Source organism: Artemia franciscana, chromosome 7, assembly GCF_032884065.1.
Source record: "Artemia franciscana chromosome 7, ASM3288406v1, whole genome shotgun sequence".
NCBI lineage: Eukaryota > Metazoa > Arthropoda > Branchiopoda > Anostraca > Artemiidae > Artemia > Artemia franciscana.
Window position 1 is genome coordinate 61567404 of NC_088869.1, and position 23081 is coordinate 61590484.

Genomic DNA, 23081 nt, shown 5'->3' on the forward strand with positions numbered 1-23081 from the left:
ACATAAACGTTGAATATTGTAACTCCGTGAAGGCAATCAAATACATATGTAAATACGTCAACAAAGGCAGCGACATGGCAGATTTTGGCTTGCAGTCCAAAATCACTGATATCGATGAAATCGTACAATATCAGACTGGAAGATCCATAAGAAGTAATGAAGCTGTTTGGCGAATTCTTTCATTTCCGTTACATGAATGAAGTCTAGCTGTTGTTTACTTAGCGGTACATTTACAGAATGGACAACATGTTTATTTTTCGGAATCCAACGTGTAACAAAGAGCCCTGAATCCACCGGATACATTGTTAACTGCTTTCTTTTCGTTATGTCAAAATGATTCTTTGCAAAAAAAAAAATGCTGTATACTGAAGTGCCTTCGTATTACACGTGGAATGCTAAAAATAAATCATTTGAACGTCGAAAACAGAGTAAGCCAGTCGACTGCCAACCTACCATCTTCAAAGATACCACGATAGGAAGACTCTACATCATTCACTCCAGTCAACATGAATGCTTCTTTCTCCGCCTGCTTTTGGTGAATGTATCCGGTCCTACGTCCTTTGAGTATTTGAGAACTGTAAAGGGTACTATACATGACACATACCGTATTGCATGCCAAGCTCTGAATTTATTGGAGAATGACCAATACTGGGATAACTGCATCAATGACGCGTGCGAAACGTCAACTCCAAGTCAAATTCGTGCATTGTTTGGAATCATAATAACAAATTGCTCTCCTTCAGCTCCTACAGAGTTATGGGAGAAATATAAATCGAAAATGGCCGAAGATATACTTCATCGAGTACGGTTAGAGACGTCAGATATGACCTTTGATTTTACATCAGAAATTTGTAACTAAACTTTAGTGTAGTTACAAATTTCAAGTTACATATTTCCCATATAGGTTGGTATAATAATGAGGTATAGATCTGAATAAGGATTGTTTTTCCAATGGACAATTTTATGTTGCATGTTCAAGAGTCGGTAAACCTGACAATCTATTTATATGCACAGACAATGGAACAGCGAAGAATGTTGTATATCCACAAGTTTTACACAGTTAAAAATTAGCACATATCTGTTGTATATACATATGAGAATCCATATATAGAAGCCTTTCGCGTGCCGCTAGATGGGGCCAGGCGGCGAAGCCGCCTGGTCCCAGGTAGTATCTTATAGTATATCTCATGAAGGAATTTTTGTACCAAAAAATGGAAAACATATACTTTGATCAGCTCATCAAGAGCATCGATTGCCGTCGAAAAAAAATTCCATCTCTTAGTTCAAAAGTTGATTTTTTTTTTGCAGTAGGCCAACTTTTAACGTCACCACTTAGAAAGGAGCAAAGGATAAGCTCCAATTTCTTTAGCAATGACAGAACGTTTAAAGTTTAAGAGGTACATCTGATAATATTTCTCTACCTCAATCCCAAGTCCGAAAATACAAATGATAAACCCAGCCGAAATCACGGCAGCGCTTTCGGACCCGTCGGAAAATGCCACTTTTTTGCTTTTGTAAATTTTTTGATTTATCACTCAATGAAGATATATTGGCTGTGGGGCCGGATAAGTGCCACAGATATTTAACACTTATATTGTATCAGATTAACGACGCTTCTTGACTACTAAGGTCCCTGCGTCGGCCCTGCGGTGCATTACTGCAGCATGATTCGATCTCTGGGTCCCGTATTACCAAGCTAATGTCAAACCCACTGCGTCACCACAGGTATTTAACACTTATAGATTTTATTCCATCTTCAATTTGAAAGTGATGCCTGCCAGCTTGCCTGCTAGAACGGAGCTTTCCACTCGAAAGCAGAAACATGGTTTGATGAAACGAAAGCATGGCTGCACAACTTCAGATACTCCTCTCTGACATAGGCTATATAACTCCACTTCACTTCGCACACCATAGGCTCTGGCTCGTGGACAAGCAAAAACCATTTTTTTGGCCCCAGGCAAGAGTTCTACAGAGCTTTCCAAAATGTAATGTCATATTCAGCAATCCGGCCTAAGGTCCGGTATTATACCTATACCAACATTCCCCGTGTCCCGGTCGTCATTTATATGTCCCGGTCGTTATTTGTGTCCCAGTATCCCAGTCTGTAATTTCTCTTTGAGTGTCCCGGTCGTCATTTATATTCCCTGTGTCCCGGTCGTCATTTGTGTCCTAGTATCCCGGTCTGTATATACATTCGTTTTTGAATTGGTATATGATGAAATAAATTTTTTGTTTTTTTCCTTTTTTCATTTTAGTTTTTTTTTGGTTTTTACCTTTTTTTGGCTTTTTTATTTTTTTATTTTGTTTTTAGTTTTTTTGTAGTTTTTATTTTTATTTTTTTAGTTTTCTTTTTCTCCTTTATTTTTCAGTTTTTTTCCTTTTTTTTTCTTATTCAGTTTTTAGTTTTTTAGTTTTTTTAGTTTTTTTATTAGTTTTTAGTTTTTTTTCTTTTTATTTTTTTGTAGTTTTTACCTTTTTTAGTTTTTTTAGTTTTTTTTTGTTTTTAGTTTTTAGTTTTTTACCTTTTTTCTTAGTTTTTTTTAGTTTTGTAGCTTTTTTAGTTTTTTTAGGGAATTAATTTTTTTTCTTTTTTTCTTTTTAGTTTTTTTTGGTTTTTACCTTTTTTTTTTAGCTTTTTTAGTTTTTTTCTTTCTTCGTTTTAGTTTTTTTGTAGTTTTTACCTTTTTTAGTTTTTTATTTTTGTTTTTATTTTTTTTAGTTTTAGTTTTTTTTGTAGTTTTTACCTTTTTTAGTTTTTTTTCTTCTTTTGTTTTATGCTAAAGCCAAGGTTCGAACCTGGAACCTCTCGGACCTAGAACCTGGAACATAACACTACCAACTCAGCTATTTCGGCTTGAATAAATTTACCTATTTCAGTTTTTTTTTTAGTTTTCTTTTTCTCCTTTATTTTCCTTTTTAATTCCTTTTTTAGTTTCTTTTCTTTTTCAGTTTTTAATTTTTTTAGTTTTTTTAGTTTTTTATTAGTTTTTAGTTTTTTTCTTTTTAGTTTTTTTGTAGTTTTTACCTTTTTTTAGTTTTTTTAGTTTTTTTTTCTTTTTTAGTTTTTAGTTTTTTTTATTTTTTTTTAGTTTTTTAGCTTTTTTAGTTTTTTAGTATTTTCTTTTTAGTTTTTTTGTAGTTTTTACCTTTTTTAGTTTTTTTTCTTCTTATGTATTAATGCTAAAGCAAAGGTTCGAACCTGGAACCTCTCGGACCTAGAACCTGGAACATATCTATATATATAAAAATAAGTTGTCTGTCTGTGTGTCTGTCTGTGGATCAGGTGACGTCATGTTTCTGTGTTGACTGACGTCATGAAATTAGTTGTCGTCATTTTTGCTTTGACGGTGACGTCATTCAAGATATTTAAGACATATGTTCACGTAGAAATCTATTAATGTTTAAGTTTACAATGACTGATGAACTTACCATGGCAAAAGCCGATGAAGATGCTCAAAGAGTCTATGCCAAAAAACTTGCTGCTGATAGAGAAAGTCAGAAAAGAAAGCGTGCCGAGGAACTACCAGAGCAACGCGAAAGCAGACTTGCTGCTAAAAGAGAAAGTGAAAAAAGAAGGCGTGCCGAGGAATCAAAAGAACAGCAAGGAAACAGGCTTGAGGCTGATAGAGAAAGAAAGAACAGAAAGCGTGCCGAGGAATCAAAAGAACAGCAAGGAAACAGGCTTGAGGCTGATAGAGAAAGAAAGAACAGAAAGCGTGCCGAGGAACTACCAGAGCAACGCGGAAGCAGACTTGCTGCTAAGAGAGAAAGTGAAAAAAGAAGGCGTGCCGAGGAATTACAAGAACAGCAAGAAATCAGGCTTGCTGCTGATAGAGAAAGTAAGAAAAGAAAGCGTGCCGAGGAATCACAAGAACAGCAAGAAATCAGGCTTGCTGCTGATAGAGAAAGTAAGAAAAGAAAGCGTGCCGAGGAATCAGAGCAACCTGAAAGTTATCGCCTGGCATTCAGGTACAACCCAGTCGATGATTATAGCTTGAGTAGATGTGTTCAAATCGGGACAATGTCTAAAATTTGTCCCTATTGCAAGGCCTTGAAATTCAATGGTGAAACAATGGGAATGTGTTGCGCCTCAGGAAAAGTTAAACTTCCTCTATTGGCTGCACCATCAGAGCCATTGAAGACTTTCCTTACTGGAACTACGTCAGAATCTAAGCGTTTTTTGTCAAAAATCAGAAAATACAACTCATGTTTCCAAATGACGTCGTTTGGAGCCCAAATCGAAAATCCAGATCAATTTATGTCTACTTTCAAAGTAAAAGGGCAAATTTATCATAGAGCAGGGTCCCTTCTACCATTCTCAGGCGAGAATCATAAATTTTTACAATTGTACTTCATCAGTGATAGAAATTCTGAATTGAATGCACGTTGCGAAATTTCTCCCAACGTTGAAAGGACAATCGTTTCCCAATTGCAACATCTTTTCCACGAAAATAATAATTTAGTGCGTCTGTTCAAAACAGCCATCGATTTGATGCCTACTGATACGCATAAAATTGTTATTTCCGCTGACAAAACGCCTCCTGGCCAACATGTGCGTAGATATAATGCTCCAACTATCGACGAAGTGGCAATCGTTATGGTCGGTGATCAGTTTTTACCTCGAGATATTATTCTTCATAAGCGAAACGCTCAGTTGCTAAGAATTGCTGAAACTCATCGATGCTACGATGCCCTACAATATCCTATCATTTTTTGGGATGGAGCCGACGGCTATCACTTTAATATTAAATTGATGAATCCAGCCACTAACAAAGAAATGAATAAGAAATGCAGTGCAATACATTATTATTCCTATAGACTAATGATTCGGCAGGATGAAGAAAATTATATTTTAAAATGCCGTGAATTGTTTCACCAATTCGTCGTTGATATGTATGCTAAAATTGAATCAGAACGTTTGCTATATATCCGCCTGAATCAGACCAAGCTCCGCTCTGAACAATACATTCATTTGCGAGATGCAGTTATAAATGACGGTAATACCACAAACGTTGGAAGATTAACAATTTTACCTTCGTCATATGCTGGCAGTCCCCGTCATATGCATGAATATGCTCAAGATGCTATTGCGTATGTTCGTCTCTATGGTCGTCCAGATTTATTTATTACATTTACATGTAATCAATCCTGGGACGAGATACTGCAGCTTTTACTTCAAGGACAATCGGCGGTTCATAGGCATGACATTACGGCCCGTGTCTTCCGGCAAAAGTTGAAATCACTGATAAACTACGTTGTAAAACTTGAAGTGTTTGGGTCAGTGCGATGCTGGATATACTCAGTGGAATGACAAAAACGAGGTTTGCCACACGCACATATACTAATCTGGCTACATAAAAAAATTACTTCGAACGAAATTGATGAAGTGATTTCCGCTGAAATACCTGATAAAAATGTCGATAAGGGGTTACATGATATTATTGTAAAAAATATGATACATGGACCTTGCGGTGCACTGAACGAAAATTCACCATGCATGGCCAAAGGAAGGTGCACAAAGCAATATCCTCGACTTTTAGTATCAAACACAATTACTGGCAATGATGGTTACCCACAATATAGAAGAAGATCTACTGAAGATGGCGGTAAAACAGCAATAATAAAGAAGCGTAACGGTACCACCATCGAAGTAGATAACCAGTGTGTTGTTCCATATTCCCCATTATTATCAAAAACATTTAATGCACACATAAACGTTGAATACTGTAACTCCGTAAAGGCAATCAAATACATATGTAAATACGTCAACAAAGGCAGTGACATGGCAGTTTTTGGCTTGCAGCCCGAAATCAAAGATATCGATGAAATCGTACAATATCAGGCTGGAAGATACATAAGCAGTAATGAAGCTGTTTGGCGAATTCTTTCAGTTCCGATACATGAACGTAGTCCAGCTGTTGTTCACTTAGCGGTACATTTACAGAATGGTCAACGTGTTTATTTCACGGAAACCAACGTGCAACAAAGAGTCCTGAATCCACCGGATACAACATTAACAGCTTTTTTTTTCGCTTTGCAAAAATGATTCTTTTGCAAAAAAACTGCTGTATACTGAAGTGCCTTCGTATTACACGTGGAATACTAAAAATAAAGTATTTGAACGTCGAAAACAGGGTAAGTCAGTCGACGGCCATCCTACCATCTTCCCACGATAGAAAGACACCGTTCACCCCAATCAACATGAATGCTTCTTTCTACGCCTGCTTTTGGTGAATGTACCCGGTCCGACATCCTTTGAGTATTTGAGGACTGTAAATGGTACTATACATGACACTTACCGTAGTGCATGCCAAGCTCTGAATTTATTGGAGAATGACCAACACTGGGATAACTGCATCAATGACGCGTGCGAAACGTCAACCCCAAGTCAAATTCGTGCATTGTTTGGCATCATTTTAACAACTTGCTCTCCATCAGCTCCTACTGAGTTATGGGAAAAATATAAGTCAAAAATGTCCGAAGATATACTCCATCGAAAACAGTTAGAGACGTCAGATATGACTTTTGATTTTACATCAGAAATTTATAACTACACTTTAGTTGTTATAGAAGATTTGTGCGTACGCATGGCAAACAAACCTCTTCAGGATTTGGGAATGCCTTCACCTAACCGTATCGCTGCTGTTTCGACATGTGTAGAATTGGATCGTGAACAAAGTTACAGTACGAGTGATCTATTGTCGTATGTACAAAATAACATTTCCAAGTTAACGTCGGAACAAAAAGACATTTATGATACGATAATGCATTGTGTCGATAACAACGTTGGAGAAATTTTCTTTTTGGATGCGCCAGGAGGTACTGGTAAAACGTTTGTGATAAAACTGATTCTGGCATCAATTCGATCAAAAAATGATATAGCGTTGGCAATTGCGTCGTCCGGAATAGTGGCAACATTGCTGCCTGGTGGAAGAACTGCTCATTCCGCTTTGAAATTGCCTCTGAACTTGCATTCTACAGAAACTCCCACGTGCAATATTTCCAAATCATCTGGGATGGGTAAAGTATTGCAGCAATGCAAACTTATTATTTGGGATGAGTGCACAATGGCACACAAAAAATCGCTCGAGGCTCTGGATCAATGCTTGAAAGATTTGCGAGGGAAGTCGAAACCCTTTGGCAGCACATTAATATTGCTTGCGGGAGATTTCAGGCAAACATTACCTATAATACCTAGATCAACTCCTGCAGACGAAATGAATGCTTGCCTGAAAAATTCTAATTTATGGGCACACGTAAAAACATTAAAATTAACTACAAATATGCGTGTCCGATTGCAAAACGATGACTCTGGTCAAACATTTTCAGATCAATTGCTGGCAATGGGAAACGGAAAGCTCCCAGTAGACTCAATTTCAGGACGTATACAACTACCTGCTGATTTCTGTAATTTAGTGACGTCCAAAAATGAATTGATTGAAAAAGTATTTCCGAATATTCTAAAAAATTATAAAAATAATAAATGGCTAAGTGAAAGAGCGATTCTCGCACCCAAAAATATAGACGTCCACGAAATCAACAATATTGTTTTGACCAAGATTTGAGACCAGGCAGTCCTTTACAAGTCAGTCGACACAGTTTTGGAACCAAATGAAGCGGTTAATTATCCATCTGAATTTTTAAATTCCATAGATCTTTCAGGGTTTCCACCACACGTGCTACAACGAAAAATAGGCGTACCAATAATACTTTTAAGAAATATAAACCCACCAAAGCTTTGCAATGGCACTCGACTTGCCGTAAAAAAAACAATGGAAAACCTAATAGAGGCCACAATCTTGACAGGGCCTTTTGAGGGTGAGGCTGTTCTTATTCCTCGCATTACCATGATTCCAACGGATCTGCCTTTTCAATTTAAAAGATTGCAATTCCCAATTCGATTAGCATTTGCAATCACCATTAGCAAAGCTCAAGGTCAATCATTAGAAAAATGTGGTATAGATCTTAATACTGATTGTTTTTCCCATGGACAATTGTACGTTGCATGTTCGAGGGTCGGTAAACCTGACAATCTATTTATATGCAGCGACAATTGGACAGCGAAGAATGTTGTATATTCGCAAGTTTTACGCAGTTAATTTGTATTTTGGAACCAAATGAAGCGGTTAATTATCCATCTGAATTTTTAAATTCCATAGATCCTTCAGGGTTTCCACCACACGTGCTACAACTAAAATAGGCGTACCAATAATACTTTTAAGAAATATCAACCCACCAAAGCTTTGCAATGGCACGCGAATTGCCGTAAAAAAAAACAATGGAAAACCTAATAGATGCCACAATCTTGACAGGGCCTTATGAGGGTGAAGCTGTTCTTATTCCTCGCATTCCCATGATTCCAACGGATCTGCTTTTTCAATTTAAAAGATTGCAATTCCCAATTCGATTAGCATTTGCAACCACCATCAACAAAGCTCAAGGGCAATCACTAGAAAAATGCGGTATAGATCTTAATACAGATTGCTTTACCAATGTACAATTGTATGTTGCATCTTTGAGGGTCGGTAAACCTGACAATCTATTTATACGCACAGACAATGGGACAGCGAAGACTGTTGTATATTCACAAGTTTTACATAGTTAATTTGTATTGTATCTATCTATCTATCTATCTATATAAAAACGAGTTGTGTGTATGCATGTTTGTTTGTTTGTAAAAAGAGCGTTTGCATATGACGTCATTATTAGTACATACGGCTTTGTATATGGACAGACAATGGGAAAGCCAAGAATGTTGTATATTTGCAATTTTTACGTAGTTTGAAACACATATATAAATCTATCTATATTCACAGGTGGGACACAGGGACACAACTACAATGGCGCGTAACTAATATGGCGCGTAACGACTTACGCGCGCGGGGGGGCTTGGGGGGGCGCGAAGCGCCCCACTAACTAAGTGTTGGGGTGGCGCGAAGCGCAATCCTAACAGCTAGTGTATATATGTTTTTAACTACGTAAAACTTGCGAATATAAAACATTCTTGGCTGTCCCATTGTCTGCGCATATACAAAGCCTTATATACTTATAATGACGTCATATACAAACGCTCTTTTTACAAACAAACAAACATGCATACATTCAACTTATTTTTATATGGATAGATAGATAGATAGATATTCATATACAATACAAATTAACTACGTAAAACTTGCGAATATACACCATTTTTCGCTGTCCCATTGTCAGTGCGTATAAATAGATTGTCAGGTTTACCGACCCTCGAACATGCAACGTACAATTGTCCATGGGAAAAACAATCTGTATTGAGATCTATACCGCATTTTTCTAATGATTGCCCTTGAGCTTTGTTGATGGTGATTGCAAATGCTAATCGAATTGGGAATTGCAATCTTTTAAATTGAAAAGGCAGATCTGTTGGAATCATGGGAATGCGAGGAATAAGAACAGCCTCACCATCAAAAGGCCCTGTCAAGATTGTTGCCTCTATTACGTTTTCCATTGTTTTTTTACGGCAAGTCGCGTGCCATTGCAAAGCTTTGGTGGGTTGATATTTCGTAACAATATTATTGGTACGCCTATTTTTAGTTGTAGCACGTGTGGTGGAAACCCTGAGAGATCCAGGGAATTTAAAAATGCAGATGGGTAATTAACCGCCTCATTTGGTTCCAGAACTTTGTCGACTGATTTGTAAAGGAGGTTTGATATTTCGTAACAATATTATTGGTACGCCTATTTTTAGTTGTAGCACGTCTGGTGGAAACCCTGAGAGATCCAGGGAATTTAAAAATTCAGATGGATAATTAACCGCTTCATTTGGTTCCAGATCTGTGTCGACTGACTGGTCTCGAATCTTGGTCAAAACAATATTGTTGATTTCGTTGAGGTCTTTATTCTTGCATCGCACTGACCCAAACACTTTAAATTTTGCTATGTAGTTTATCAGTGATTTCAACTTTTGCCGGAAGACACGGACCTTAACGTCATGTCTATGAACCGCCGATTGTCCTTGAAGTAAAAGCTGCCGTATCTCGTCCCAAGATTGATTACATGTAAATGTAATAAATAAATCTGGACGACCATAGAGACGAACATACGTAATAGCATCTTGACCGTATTCATGCATATGACGGGGACTGCCAGCATGTGACGAAGGTAAAATCGTTAATCTTCCAACGTTTGTGGTATTACCGTCATTTACAACTGCATCTCGCAAATGAATGTATTATTCAGAGCGGAACTTGGTCTGATTCAGACGGATAAATAGCAAACGTTCTGATTCAATTTTTGCATACATATCAACGATGTATTGGTGAAACAATTGACGGCATTTTCAAAATATAATTGTCTTCATCCTGCCGAATCATTAGTCTATAGGAATAATAATGCATTGTACTGCATTTCTTATTCATTTCTTTGTTAGTGGCTGGATTCATCAATTTAATATTAAAGTGATAGCCGTCGGCTCCATCCCAAAAAATGATAGGATATTGTAGGGCATCGTAGCATCGATGAATTTCAGCAATTCTTAACAACTGAGCGTTTCGCTTATGAAGAATAATATCTCGAGGTAAAAACTGATCACCGACCATAACGATTGCCAATTCGTCGATAGTTGGAGCATTGTATATACCCACATGTTGGCCAGGAGGCATTTTGTCAGCGAAAATAACAATTTTATGCGTACCAGTAGGCATCAAATCGATGGCTGTTTTGAACAGAAGCACTAAATTATTATTTTCGTGGAAAAGATGTTGCAATTGGGAAACGATAGTCCTTTCAACGTCGGGAGAAATTTTGCAACGTGCATTCAATTCAGAATTTCTATCACTGATGAAGTACAGTTGTAAAATTTATGATTCTCGCCCGAGAACGGTAGAAGGGACCCTGCTCTATGATAAATTTGCCCTTTTACTTTGAAAGTAGGCATAAATTGATCTTGATTTTCGATTTGGGCACCAAACGACGTCATTTGGAAACATGAATTATATTTTCTGATCTTTGATACAAAAAAAAGCTTAGATTCTGACGTAGTTTAAGTAAGCAAAGTCTTCAATGGCTCTGGTGGTGCAGCCAGTTGAGGAAGTTTAACTTTTCCTTTGGCGCAACACATTCCCATTGTTTCACCATTAAATTTCAAGGCCTTGCAATAGGGACAAATTTCAGACATAGTCCCGATTTGAACACATCTACTCAAGCTATAATCATCGACTGGGCTGTACCTGAATGCCAGGCAAAAATTTTCAGGTTGCTCTTGTGATTCCTCGACACGCTTTCTTTTTGTGATTTCTCTTTGAGATGCAAGCCTGTTTTCACGCTATTGTTGTGGTTCTTCCGCACGCTTTCTTTTCTTACTTTCTCTATCAGCCGCAAGCCTGTTTTCACGCTGTTGTTGTGATTCTTCGGCACGCTTTCTTTTCATACTTTCTCTATTAGCCGCAAGCCTTTTGGCATAGACTCTTTGAGCATCTTCCTCGGCTGTCGCCATTGTAGGTTCTTCTGTAATTTTAAAATTAAAAATTTCTCCTTAAACGGTCTTCTTATATACTTTTAATGACGTCATATACTAAGTCTCGTCATAACAAACATGACGTCAGTCGACAAACAACTTCATGACGACATACAGCTCAATCTTTATACTGACGTCAGTCAACAAACATGACGTCAGTCAACACACAAACATGACGTCAGTCAACAGACGAACAACTTATTTTTATATTTATAGATATATATAAGATAGTGTAACAGATATATAACTTATTTTTATATTCTCTAACTAATAACAACCCTCCCCTGTAAAATTGCTTGCTAGGGTGGGCCAACCACATATTGTCACGGTAGTGTGAAGATGTCAGTCAGTTACCAAGACCGTTTAAGTAATCAGATTTTATCTGGAGGGAGTAACTTTCGTAGACTGACCATTAAATCTTGTAATTAGAAGTTAAACAGCAATGTTTTCTACCAGTTTAAATGCACAATTGCAACTATGATTTAAATTTGGAAATGCACATTGTGTGGATATGACTTTGAACCTCAATCTGAATAAGAACATAAAAATATATGAGCTACCAAACAAGATGCCTGCTCTTGAGTCATGAATACGTTTAAGTTATGACCTCTTTTTATCAGGAAAGAGTTATTACGAAAAAAGTCAGGGATTCTCAAGGCAAACTTCGTAACCAAAGGTAGGTCATCAGAGAGAACTAGTTAAGCTCAATTTGATAATATCCCAGAGGGTGTTATCAATGATAGTTTTCAAATATAGATCACATGGCTGGATAAAGGTGTCTCGTTGAATCTTTAGCACTTACCTTGTAAAAAACCTGGTGGTATACTGAAGAGCTAATAGGAATCAGTTCAGATAAGTTTCCCATCAAAGCTGGTAGGTGGTTCTTGTTTAGACAGTGGTAATACTGGTGAAACTTATATAATGCTCATTTATAATGAGCTATATCGATCAATTTTTAAAGAACTATGTCGATCCTTTATGTAAGATAAATAAGGGACATACAGTCTCTTGGCTGGAACAACAAAGAAAATATGTTGGCTTGAAAAAAAGGGACTTGAACTACGATAGTCTATAAAAAAGGCATCTTTTTTTTCAATATTTCTCCTCAGCTAGCAGGTCGCTGGAACATAAGAAAGAGTTGATTAATGGCTCATTTGAAAGGAAATCGATTTACCAAAAGACTTAATAAAAATAATTTTAGAGCAGAATTAATTTTTTTCGAAAAACTGTGTTTTTTTTTCTATAACGCTGTATTAGCAAATGTTATAAACATCATCTTGCATAAAATAGGATATTTAGCATTATTAGAAACATTTAGATATAGTTCTATAGAATGCTATATTTCTTTTAGGGGTTCAACAAAAATCTGATTTTTTAATCAAAACTAAGGTTATGGTGCAAACTGCAAAAGTATTTCTGTTGTCTGAGCAACTATTTTAATGTTTAACTTTCAACTAGAAAAATAGCTGAAAATTTAAAATTAATTTTGTTTTTAGTTAGGTTCTTGCTACTTGACACGTGACTTTAACTCGTCACGTTATTCAATAGTAAATAGTTTTCACATTAAAAAGATATTATGGTCTCAAGAGAACAAAGTAAAAGAAGGATATCCAATGAAGCGGAAAGAGAATGTTTCTCTTCAATGTTGATTGAACGCCAGATTGAGTTCCTGCGATTGGTAAAATATGTGGCAAATTTGGGGCTAAGGAATTTATCCCTAGAATTGAAACTAGGAGAATTGAAACAAAGAAACAAACAACAAGGAAGGATATTTGCTAAGAATTCTAAAAAGTCAGGAAACATTTCAAGTTCTAGTACTTCTAATACAAGTTCTAGTTCTAGTGCTAGTACTAGAGAGAAAAAGCAAAAAATTAAAAAAGCTAAAGTAAACATAAGCGCAGAAGGAAGTATTAAAAATGAAGGTACGAAAAAGACAGAGCAGAAAAAGAAAAGTGTGAAGAGTTCTAAGAGGTCGGGAAGTATTTCGAGTTTTATCTATTGTCTACCAAGTCAAAGTACTGACAGCAAAAAGCGAGTTAAAAAAGCTGAAGTTTCTAAAGGCACAGAAAGAAGTATTGAAAAGGGAAGCAAGAAAAAGACAGAGCAGAAAAATAATAGTGCTAACATTTCCAAAAGTTCAGGAAGTATTTTGAGTTTTCCCTCTAATATTAGTAGTCATATTACTACGAAGAAAAAGGAAAAAGCTAAAAAAGATGAATTAAATAAAGACTCAAACGGAAGTATTAAAAATGAAGGTAAGAAAAAGCCAGAGAAGAAAAAGAAAAGTGCTAAAATTTCCAAAAAGTTAGGAAGCATTTCAAGTTTTCATCCTAGTGTTAGTAGTGTTAGTAGTGTTAGTAGTGTTAGTAGTGTTAGTAGTGTTAGTAGTGTTAGTAGTAGTGGTAGTAGTTTTTGTAGGTTTTGTTAGTAGTTGTTAGTAGCAAAATTTTGAGATAGCCATTTTGTTCCGCTCTACACTATTCACCCCAATCAACATGAATGCTTCTTTCTCCACCTGCTTTTGGTGAATTTAGCCGGTCCGACGTCCTTTGAGTATTTGAGAACTGTAAACGGTAGTATACATGACATTTACCATAGTGCATGCCAAGCTCTGAATTTATTGGAGAATGACCAACCCTGGGATAACTGCATCAATGACGCGTGCAAAACGTCAACTCCGAGTCGAATTCGCGCATTGTTTGGAATCATACTAACAACTTGCTCTCCTTCAGCTCCTACAGAGTTATGGGAGAAATATAAATCGAAAACGGCCGAGGATATACTCCCTTGAAAACGGTTAGAGACGTCAGATATGACTTTTGATTATACATCAGAAATTTATAACTACACTTTAGTTATTATTGAAGACTAGCTGTTGGGGTGGCGCTTCGCGCCACCCAAACACCTAGTTGGTGGGAAGGCTTCGCCCCCCCCCAACCCCCCCGCACGCGTAAGTCGTTACGCGCCATATTAGTTATGCGCCATTGTAGTTGTGTCCCTGTGTCCCACCTGTGAATATAGATAGATATATATATATTTTTTTTTAACTACGTAAAACTTGCGAATATACAACATTCTTGGCTGTCCCATTGTCTGTGCATATACAAAGCCTTATATACTTATACTGACGTCATATGCAAACGCTCTTTTTACAAACAAACAAACATGCATACATACAACTTATTTTTATATAGATAGATAGATAGATATACATATACAATACAAATTAACTACATAAAACTTGCGAATATACAACATTCTTCGCTGTCCCATTTTCAGTGCATATAAATAGATTGTCAGGTTTACCGACCCTCGAACATGCAACATACAATTGTCCATGGGAAAAACAATCAGTACTAAGATTTATATCGCAGTTTTCTAATGATTGCCCTTCTTGAGCTTTGTTGATGGTGATTGCAAATGCTAATCGCATTGGGAATTGCAATTTTTTAAATTGAAAAGGCACATCCGTTGGAATCATGGGAATGCGAGGAATAAGAACAGCCTCACCCTCAAAAGGCCCTGTCAAGATTGCTGCCTCTATTACGTTTTCCATTGTTTTTTTTACGGCAAGTCCCGTGCCATTGCAAAGCTTTGGTGGGTTAATATTTCGTAACAGTATTTATGGTACGCCAAGTTTTAGTTGTAGCACGTGTGGTGGAAACCCTGGGAGATCCAGGGAATTTAAAAATTTGGATGGATAATTAACCGCTTCATTTGGTTCCAGAACTGTGTCGACTGACATGTAAATTACTTCCTGGTTTAGAATCTTGGTCAAAATAATATTGTTGATTTCGTGGATGTCTTTATTCTTGGCTGCCAAAATCGCTCGTTCATTGAGCCATTTATAATTTTTATAATTGGTTAGAATATTCGGAAAAACTTTTTCAACCAATTCATTTTTGGACGTCACTAAATTACAGGATTCAGCAGGCAGTTGTATTCGTCCTGAAATTGAGTCTACTGGGAGCTTTCTGTTTCCAATTGCCAGCAATTGATCTGAAAATATTTCACCAGTCATCGTTTAGCAATAGGACACGCATATTTGTAGTTAATTTTAATGTCTTTACGTGTTCCCATAAATTAGAATTTTTCAGGCAAGTATTCATTTCGTCCGCAGGGGTTGTTGATTTAGGTATTATAGACAATGTTTGCCTGAAATCTCCCGCAAGCAATGTTAATGTGCTGCCAAAGGGTTTTGAATTTCCAAGCAAATCTCGCAATGATTGCTCCAAAGCCTCGAGTGATTTTTTGTTTGCCATTGTGCACTCGTCCCAAATAATAAGTTTAAATTGCTGCAATACTTTACCCATCCCAGATGATTTGGAAATATTGCACGTGGGAGTTTCAGTAGAATGCAAATTCAGAGGCAATTCCAAAGCGGAATGAGCAGTTCTTCCACCAGGCAGCAATGTTGCGGCTATTCCGGACGACGCAATTGCCAACGCTATATCATTTTTTGATCGAATTGATGCCAGAATCAGTTTTATCACAAACGTTTTACCAGTACCTCCTGGCGCATCCAAAAAGAAAATTTCTCCAACGTTGTTATCGACACAATGCATTATCGTATCATAAATGTCTTTTTGTTCCGACGTTAACTTGAAAATGTTATTTTGTATATAAGACAATAGATCACTCGTATTTTTACTTTGTTTACGATCCAATTCTACACATGCCGAAACAGCAGCGATACGGTTAGGTGAAGGCACTCCCAAATCCTGAAGAGGTTTGTTTGCCATGCGTACGCACAAATCTTCTATAACAACTAAGGTTCGAACCTTTGTTACGAGTGATCTATTGTCGTATGTACAAAATAACATTTCCAAGTTAACGTCGGAACAAAAAGACATTTATGATACGATAATGCATTGTGTCGATAACAACGTTGGAGAAATTTTCTTTTTGGATGCGCCAGGAGGTACTGGTAAAACGTTTGTGATAAAACTGACGCCTATTTTTATTCGTAGCACGTGTGGTGGAAACCCTGAAAGATCCAGGGAATTTAAAAATTCAGATGGATAATTAACCGCTTCATTTGGTTCCAAAATACAAATTAACTGCGTAAAACTTGCGAATATACAACATTCTTCGCTGTCCAATTGTCGCTGCATATAAATAGATTGTCAGGTTTACCGACCCTCGAACATGCAACGTACAATTGTCCATTGGAAAAACAATCAGTATTAAGATCTATACCACATTTTTCTAATGATTGACCTTGAGCTTTGTTAATGGTGATTGCAAATGCTAATCGAATTGGGAATTGCAATCTTTTAAATTGAAAAGGCAGATCCGTTGGAATCATGGTAATGCGAGGAATTAGAACAGCCTCACCCTCAAAAGGCCCTGTCAAGATTGTGGCCTCTATTAGGTTTTCCATTGTTTTTTTTACGGCAAGTCGAGTGCCATTGCAAAGCTTTGGTGGGTTTATATTTCTTGAAAGTGTTATTGGTACGCCTATTTTTCGTTGTAGCACGTGTGGTGGAAACCCTGAAAGATCTATGGAATTTAAAAATTCAGATGGATAATTAACCGCTTCATTTGGTTCCAAAACTGTGTCGACTGACTTGTAAAGGACTGCCTGGTCTCGAATCTTGGTCAAAACAATATTGTTGATTTCGTGGACGTCTATATTTTTGGGTGCGAGAATCGCTCTTTCACTTAGCCATTTATTATTTTTATAATTTTTTAGAATATTCGGAAATACTTTTTCAATCAATTCATTTTTGGACGTCACTAAATTACAGAAATCAGCAGGTAGTTGTATACGTCCTGAAATTGAGTCTACTGGGAGCTTTCCATTTCCCATTGCCAGCAATTTATCTGAAAATGTTTGACCAGAGTCATCGTTTTGCAATCGGACACGCATATTTGTAGTTAATTTTAATGTTTTTACGTGTGCCCATAAATTAGAATTTTTCAGGCAAGCATTCATTTCGTCTGCAGGAGTTGATCTAGGTATTATAGGTAATGTTTGCCTGAAATCTCCCGCAAGCAATATTAATGTACTGCCAAAGGGTTTCGACTTCCCTCGCAAATCTTTCAAGCATTGATCCAGAGCCTTGAGCGATTTTTTGTGTGCCATTGTGCACAAGAAATAACCTAAAAAAAAAATAAAAAAATAAAAAAGGTAAAAAAATAAAAAGAAAAAAAAGCTAAAAAACTGAAAAAGCTAAAAAACTAAAAAAAAGAAAAAACTAAAAAAGAAAAAATTAAAAAGGAAGAGAAAACATATATATAAAAATAAAAGGAGCTAAAAAATTAAAAGAAAAGAAAGAAAACTAAAAAAGAAAAATTAAAAAAGAAAAAACCAAATAAAGGAAAAACCTAAAAAGAAAAAAACTAAAAAAAATATAAAAAAATATAAAAAACTAAAAAGAAAAAACTAAAAAAGAAAAAAACTAAAAAAACTAAAAAATAAAAAAATAAAAAAAGAATAATAAAATAAAAAAGACAAAAACTAAAGAAAAAGAAAGAAAAATAAAAAACTAAAAAAAACTATAAAAGGAATAAAAAATGAAAAACCTTTTGAATAATAAGTATTCAAAAAATTGAGGCTCTTTCAATTTTATTAAATTGTTTAAAATGTAAAAAGCTGGGAATTGCTCAAATATTTCAATATATTTTGACAATAGATTAAAGTAATTCGAAAACCTTAAAACAGATACCCAAAATTTTGAGGTTTATTATAAATTGTTGAGCTTTAGCATGCTTGGCACGTAAAGATTTTTCCAACTGTCAATGTTAGAATGAACATTGACGAATTGAAAAACATTGAAAAAGATAGAATGTTACCAAAAAGCCTAACCAGGCTTGCGGTTCAAAGAGAAAGGGCCAGATTAGGAATGTGCAATTTACGTCAACGAAGGCGTGTCGAGGAACTACCAGAGCAACGCGAAACCAGACTTGCTGCTGAAAGAGAAAGTAAAAAAAGAAGGCGTGTCGAGGAATCACAAGAGCAACGTGAAAACAGGCTTGCGGCTTTAAGAGATAATGCCAAAAAAAAGCGTGCCGAGGAATCACAAGAGCAACGTGAAAATTATCGCCTGGCATTCAGGTACAGCCCAGTCGATGATTATAGCTTGAGTAGATGTGTTCAAATCGGGACTATGTCTAAAATTTGTCCCTATTGCAAGGCCTTGAAATTTAATAGTGAAACAATGGGAATGTGTTGCGCCTCAGGAAAAGTTAGACTTCCTCAACTGGCTGCATCACCAGGGCCATTGAAGACTTTGCTTACTGGAACTACGTCAGAATCTAAACGTTTTTATCAAACATCAGAAAATATAACTCATGTTCCCAAATGACGTCGTTTGGTGCCCCAATCGAAAATCAAGATCAATTTATGCCTACTTTCAGAGTAAAAGGGTAAATTTATCATAGAGCAGGGTCCCTTCTACCATTCTCAGGTGAGAATCATAAATTTTTACAACTGTAATTTATCAGTGATAGCAATTCTGAATTGAATGCACGTTGCAAAATGTATCCCGACGCTGAAAGGACTATCGTTTCCGAATTGCAACTTCTTTTCCAGGAAAATAATGATTTAGTGCATCTGTTCAAAACAGCTATCGATTTGATGCCTACTGATACACATAAAAACTGTTATTTCCGCTGACAAAACGCCTACTGGCGAACATATGCGTAGATACAATGCTCCAACTATCGACGAAGTGGCAATTGCTATGGTGGGTGATCACTTTTTACCTCGAGATATTATTCTTCATAAGCGAAACGCTCAGTTGGTAATAATTACTGAAACTCATCGACGCCACGATGCCCTACAATCTATATATATATAAATAAGTTGTTTGTGTGTCGACTGACGTCATGTTTGTCGACTGACGTCATTATAAGGATTGAGCATTATGCCGTCATGAAGTTTTTTGCCGATTGACGTCATGTTTGTTATTACGTCAAAGGCTTTGTACATGACGTCATTATAAGTATATAAGAAGGCCTTTCAAAGAGAAATTTTTAATATATATCTTAAAATGACAGAAGAACCTACAATGGCAGAAGAAACAGCCGAGGAAGCTGCTCAAAGAGTCTATGCCAAAAGGCTTACGGCTAAAGAATGCAAAACCACACAGTTAGATGAAAATCAACCTGGACAGCGAGAGTCAAAACGTATCAAAACTGAAAATGATAGCGATGGTGATTGGGTTTGGGATTTTGACTTGGATAAGGTCATCAATCCCTACCAGATTTTAGTTAAAAAAAAAACAAAGGTTCGGCGATATGTATTTCATAGTGACGAAAGAAAAGCCAAGGTAATGGAAACCAAACAACTTGAAAGTGATACCGATGATAAAAAAAAGACGTTGAAAGGACTATCGTTTCTCAGTTGCAACATCTTTTCCACAAAAATAATGATTTAGTACTTCTGTTCAAAACAGCAATCGAATTGAAGTCTACTGATACGCAAGTATCAACGAAGTGGCAATCGTTATGGTCGGTGATCAGTTCTTACCTCGAGATAATATTCTTTATAGGCGAAACAATCAGTTGACAAGAATTGCTTAAACTCATCGATGCTGCGATGCCCTACAATATCCTATCATTTTTTGGGATGGAGTCGACGGCTATCACTTTATGGGATCGTGAACAAAGTTACAACACAATTGATCTATTGTCGTATGTTACAGACCGGGACACTGGGACACGTATCAAAACTAAAAATGTTAGCAATGATGATTGGGTTTGGGATTTTGACTTGGATAAGGTCATCAATGCCTACGAGATTTTAGTTAAAAAACATAGGTTCGGCGATATGTATTTCGTAGTGACGAAAGACAACCCAAGGTAAAACAAATAAAACAAACTAAACAACTTGAAAGTGATACCGATGATAAAAAAAACGACGTTGAAAGGAGTATCGTTTCCCAGTTGCAACATCTTTTCCAATAAAATAATAATTTAGTGCTTCTGTTCAAAAAAGCAATCGAATTGATGCCTACTGATACGCAACTATCAACGAAGTGGCAATCGTTATGGTCGGTGATCAGTTCTTACGCGAAACAATCAGTTGACAAGAATTGTCACATTCCCAGAATTGTCTGGGTGTTTCCTCCCTCTAACGAAAATCATGCAAATTTTCGCAGTTTTTAGCCTTTTATGGGTAAAACGAAGCTTAATGAATCTTATATATTTGGAAACATTATAATAAGTCCTTGATATATCTATTGATATCAAAATTCCGTTCTAGAATTGCGGTTACTATTGAGCCGTGTCGCTCCATTCTTACAGTTTTTTACCACAAAATGTTTGATATATTAGTACATAAATCCAAAAAATTAAAGAATAGGACATTATTTGCGCTTAGTAGGTATTTCAATTGCAAATTAGAGAATTTGGAGAAATATCAGAGTTTTGATTAGATATTAGAAGTAAAAATTAAAACCATTAGATAATTAGCAAACTATATACCCCCTCCTTACTCCCACCTTACATCAATGATCAAACCACAATCGATTTAATCTATCTAGTTAGAGTACAAATCCTATTATAAAAAGTGTCAAGTTCTATTTTCTTTTTCAATGATCTCTTGTTTCATTGAGAGAATTATATTTAGTGTGTACTTACCTTTTTATTTTTCAATTACTACGTTTCTCTTCTATTTGCAGACGTCCAGAGTGTATTCATATCCATCACTCACTCCACTTTCAAAGGTTTTGACATAAGAAAATCAAATATAGAACTGACAGATTATAGAGAAGAAAACGTAGCTATGAAGACACAAAACTGATTTGAGCCGATGTTGTGAAATAGGATTTATAGAACATTCTTGCAATTTTTAATTAACTAGGTTCGCCTTTTATCTTGATGATAATTCTCTAAGGTTTATATCTAAAATAAAAACATGGTGTGTTAAAGGTGGCATATTTGCATAAATACTAACCTGGAACGTTTTAGGAGCTGTAGTGAATCACTATTTTAGGTTTTATTTTATTAATTAGCTTTTAGTATGATTTATTCGATTTAATCATGAATCTACGCGCTGTATCGTGGAAAATCGCTAGGTTTAAGAAAAATCACTAGTATTAGAACAAAAGTAATTATAATTCAATAGATAAAAGAAAATCACTAGGCAACATGGAAAAATCACTGGAAATAGTGATAAATCACTATAAGTGGCAACCCTGAAGCTCATACTTGTGTTTTCTTCGTAAGACACATGGGTTGAAAAAATCCAACGCATATTGTTAAAACGCTTGCACGTTCTGGAAAAGGCTGATTTGAACTTTCAAGTTTCATCAGATAATACATGACAAAAGTCATTCTAAGCATAATGGATCCTATTTAATTCAGAAGGCTTGGGATAAGATATCTAGAGAAACTAACCTGCCTAAAAGGATGTAATGAACAGTACCCCGGACTATTTTAACAGCATGCTATTCTATTCTATTCACCACAGTATGACGAAAGTTCACAAGCCACTGAAAAGAAGGGAGAAGATATTTACTTTACTATTTTGTGTTCCCATCATTTTTGACAAAAACAACTATTGTAAATAGTGACGAAGATCACACTGCCTTTCCATCAAAAACACAAAAAAAAAAAACAAGAAGAGCAGTAGGGAATTTCTTGAGACAGTGGGAAACAAATAAGAATAAATATTTCGGCCCTATGTCCAAGGGCCGTCCTCAGCAATACAAAAATATATAAGAACAAACAACTTACAAACAGGATAAAATCAATAAAACTAAAATGAAAAGTTTTTCAAAACAGTCCTAGCATCCTTACCTCAGCGAAGTTCAACCAGGACTCATAAATAAAATGTGATGAGACGAGGCAAATCATTGAAATGAAAGAGAATAGTTTAAAAACACGGTTTTTAATGCCAGCCTTGCTTTTTGGCCGCTGATTTCGTAGGTCTATTTGTGACAGGTTCTGTGTTAATATCTATTGGTTTCTTATAATATTTTTTGAGGGCATTTTTAATTAAACTTGTGTATAGAGCATTTAGTGAATATTCTCTCAAGTCCCTATTTAAGGAAATATTTTATTAATCTGAAGTCTGATTTCAATTGCTTCTCGAATTTTAGCAATGACCTAGGCATAAAGCAAGTAGTTCGAGAAGTAATTGAAATCAGACTTAAGATTAATAATAATATTTCCTTAAATAGGGACTTGGGAGAATATTTACTAAATGCTCTATCCACAAATGGAAGACAGACACCTTAGAATAAAATTTTGTATATAGACAAGACTCAGTCTCCCACTCCTACAGGCCCTATAATTGAAATTTCTTGCAGCCAATGACCAATAACGAGCTCCCAGAATATTATCGGTTATCTAGTTAGCAGAACTCCAGAAACAGTGAGAAAAAGAAAAAGCATAGCCATCAACAGTACTAAAACCAATGAAGAAGAATCTCATATATCCTCACTTATTTTGACCAATATTAGAGAACAATATTCTGACTTGGAAATTTTAGATCGAGACAAAAATAGATGAAGCAATCTGGCTGTTGGGAATACTATTGTATATTCAGAGTTGAGCCAGTCTGCGAGCACTGCTGTAGCAAGGGAAGAAGAAATTCAGTCAGATAGCTCAACTATTGTTACTAGCTGTAGCAACAGTT

The 23081-nt window shown here is 36.0% G+C and overlaps 2 protein-coding genes across 2 annotated transcripts; both read left to right on the top strand.

The window, feature by feature from the left end:
* Nucleotides 1–355: 355 nt before the first annotated feature.
* LOC136029745 (uncharacterized) lies at nucleotides 356–859 on the top strand. Its single transcript, XM_065708250.1, has one exon. The coding sequence runs from the start codon at nucleotides 356–358 to the stop codon at nucleotides 857–859; it is 504 nt and encodes a 167-aa protein (XP_065564322.1).
* A 12208-nt stretch (nucleotides 860–13067) lies between these two features.
* On the top strand, nucleotides 13068–21242 carry LOC136029746 (uncharacterized protein DDB_G0271670-like). The gene is made up of 2 exons (XM_065708251.1): nucleotides 13068–13905; nucleotides 21121–21242. The coding sequence occupies exons 1-2, from the start codon at nucleotides 13068–13070 to the stop codon at nucleotides 21240–21242; spliced, it is 960 nt and encodes a 319-aa protein (XP_065564323.1).
* Nucleotides 21243–23081: the final 1839 nt, after the last annotated feature.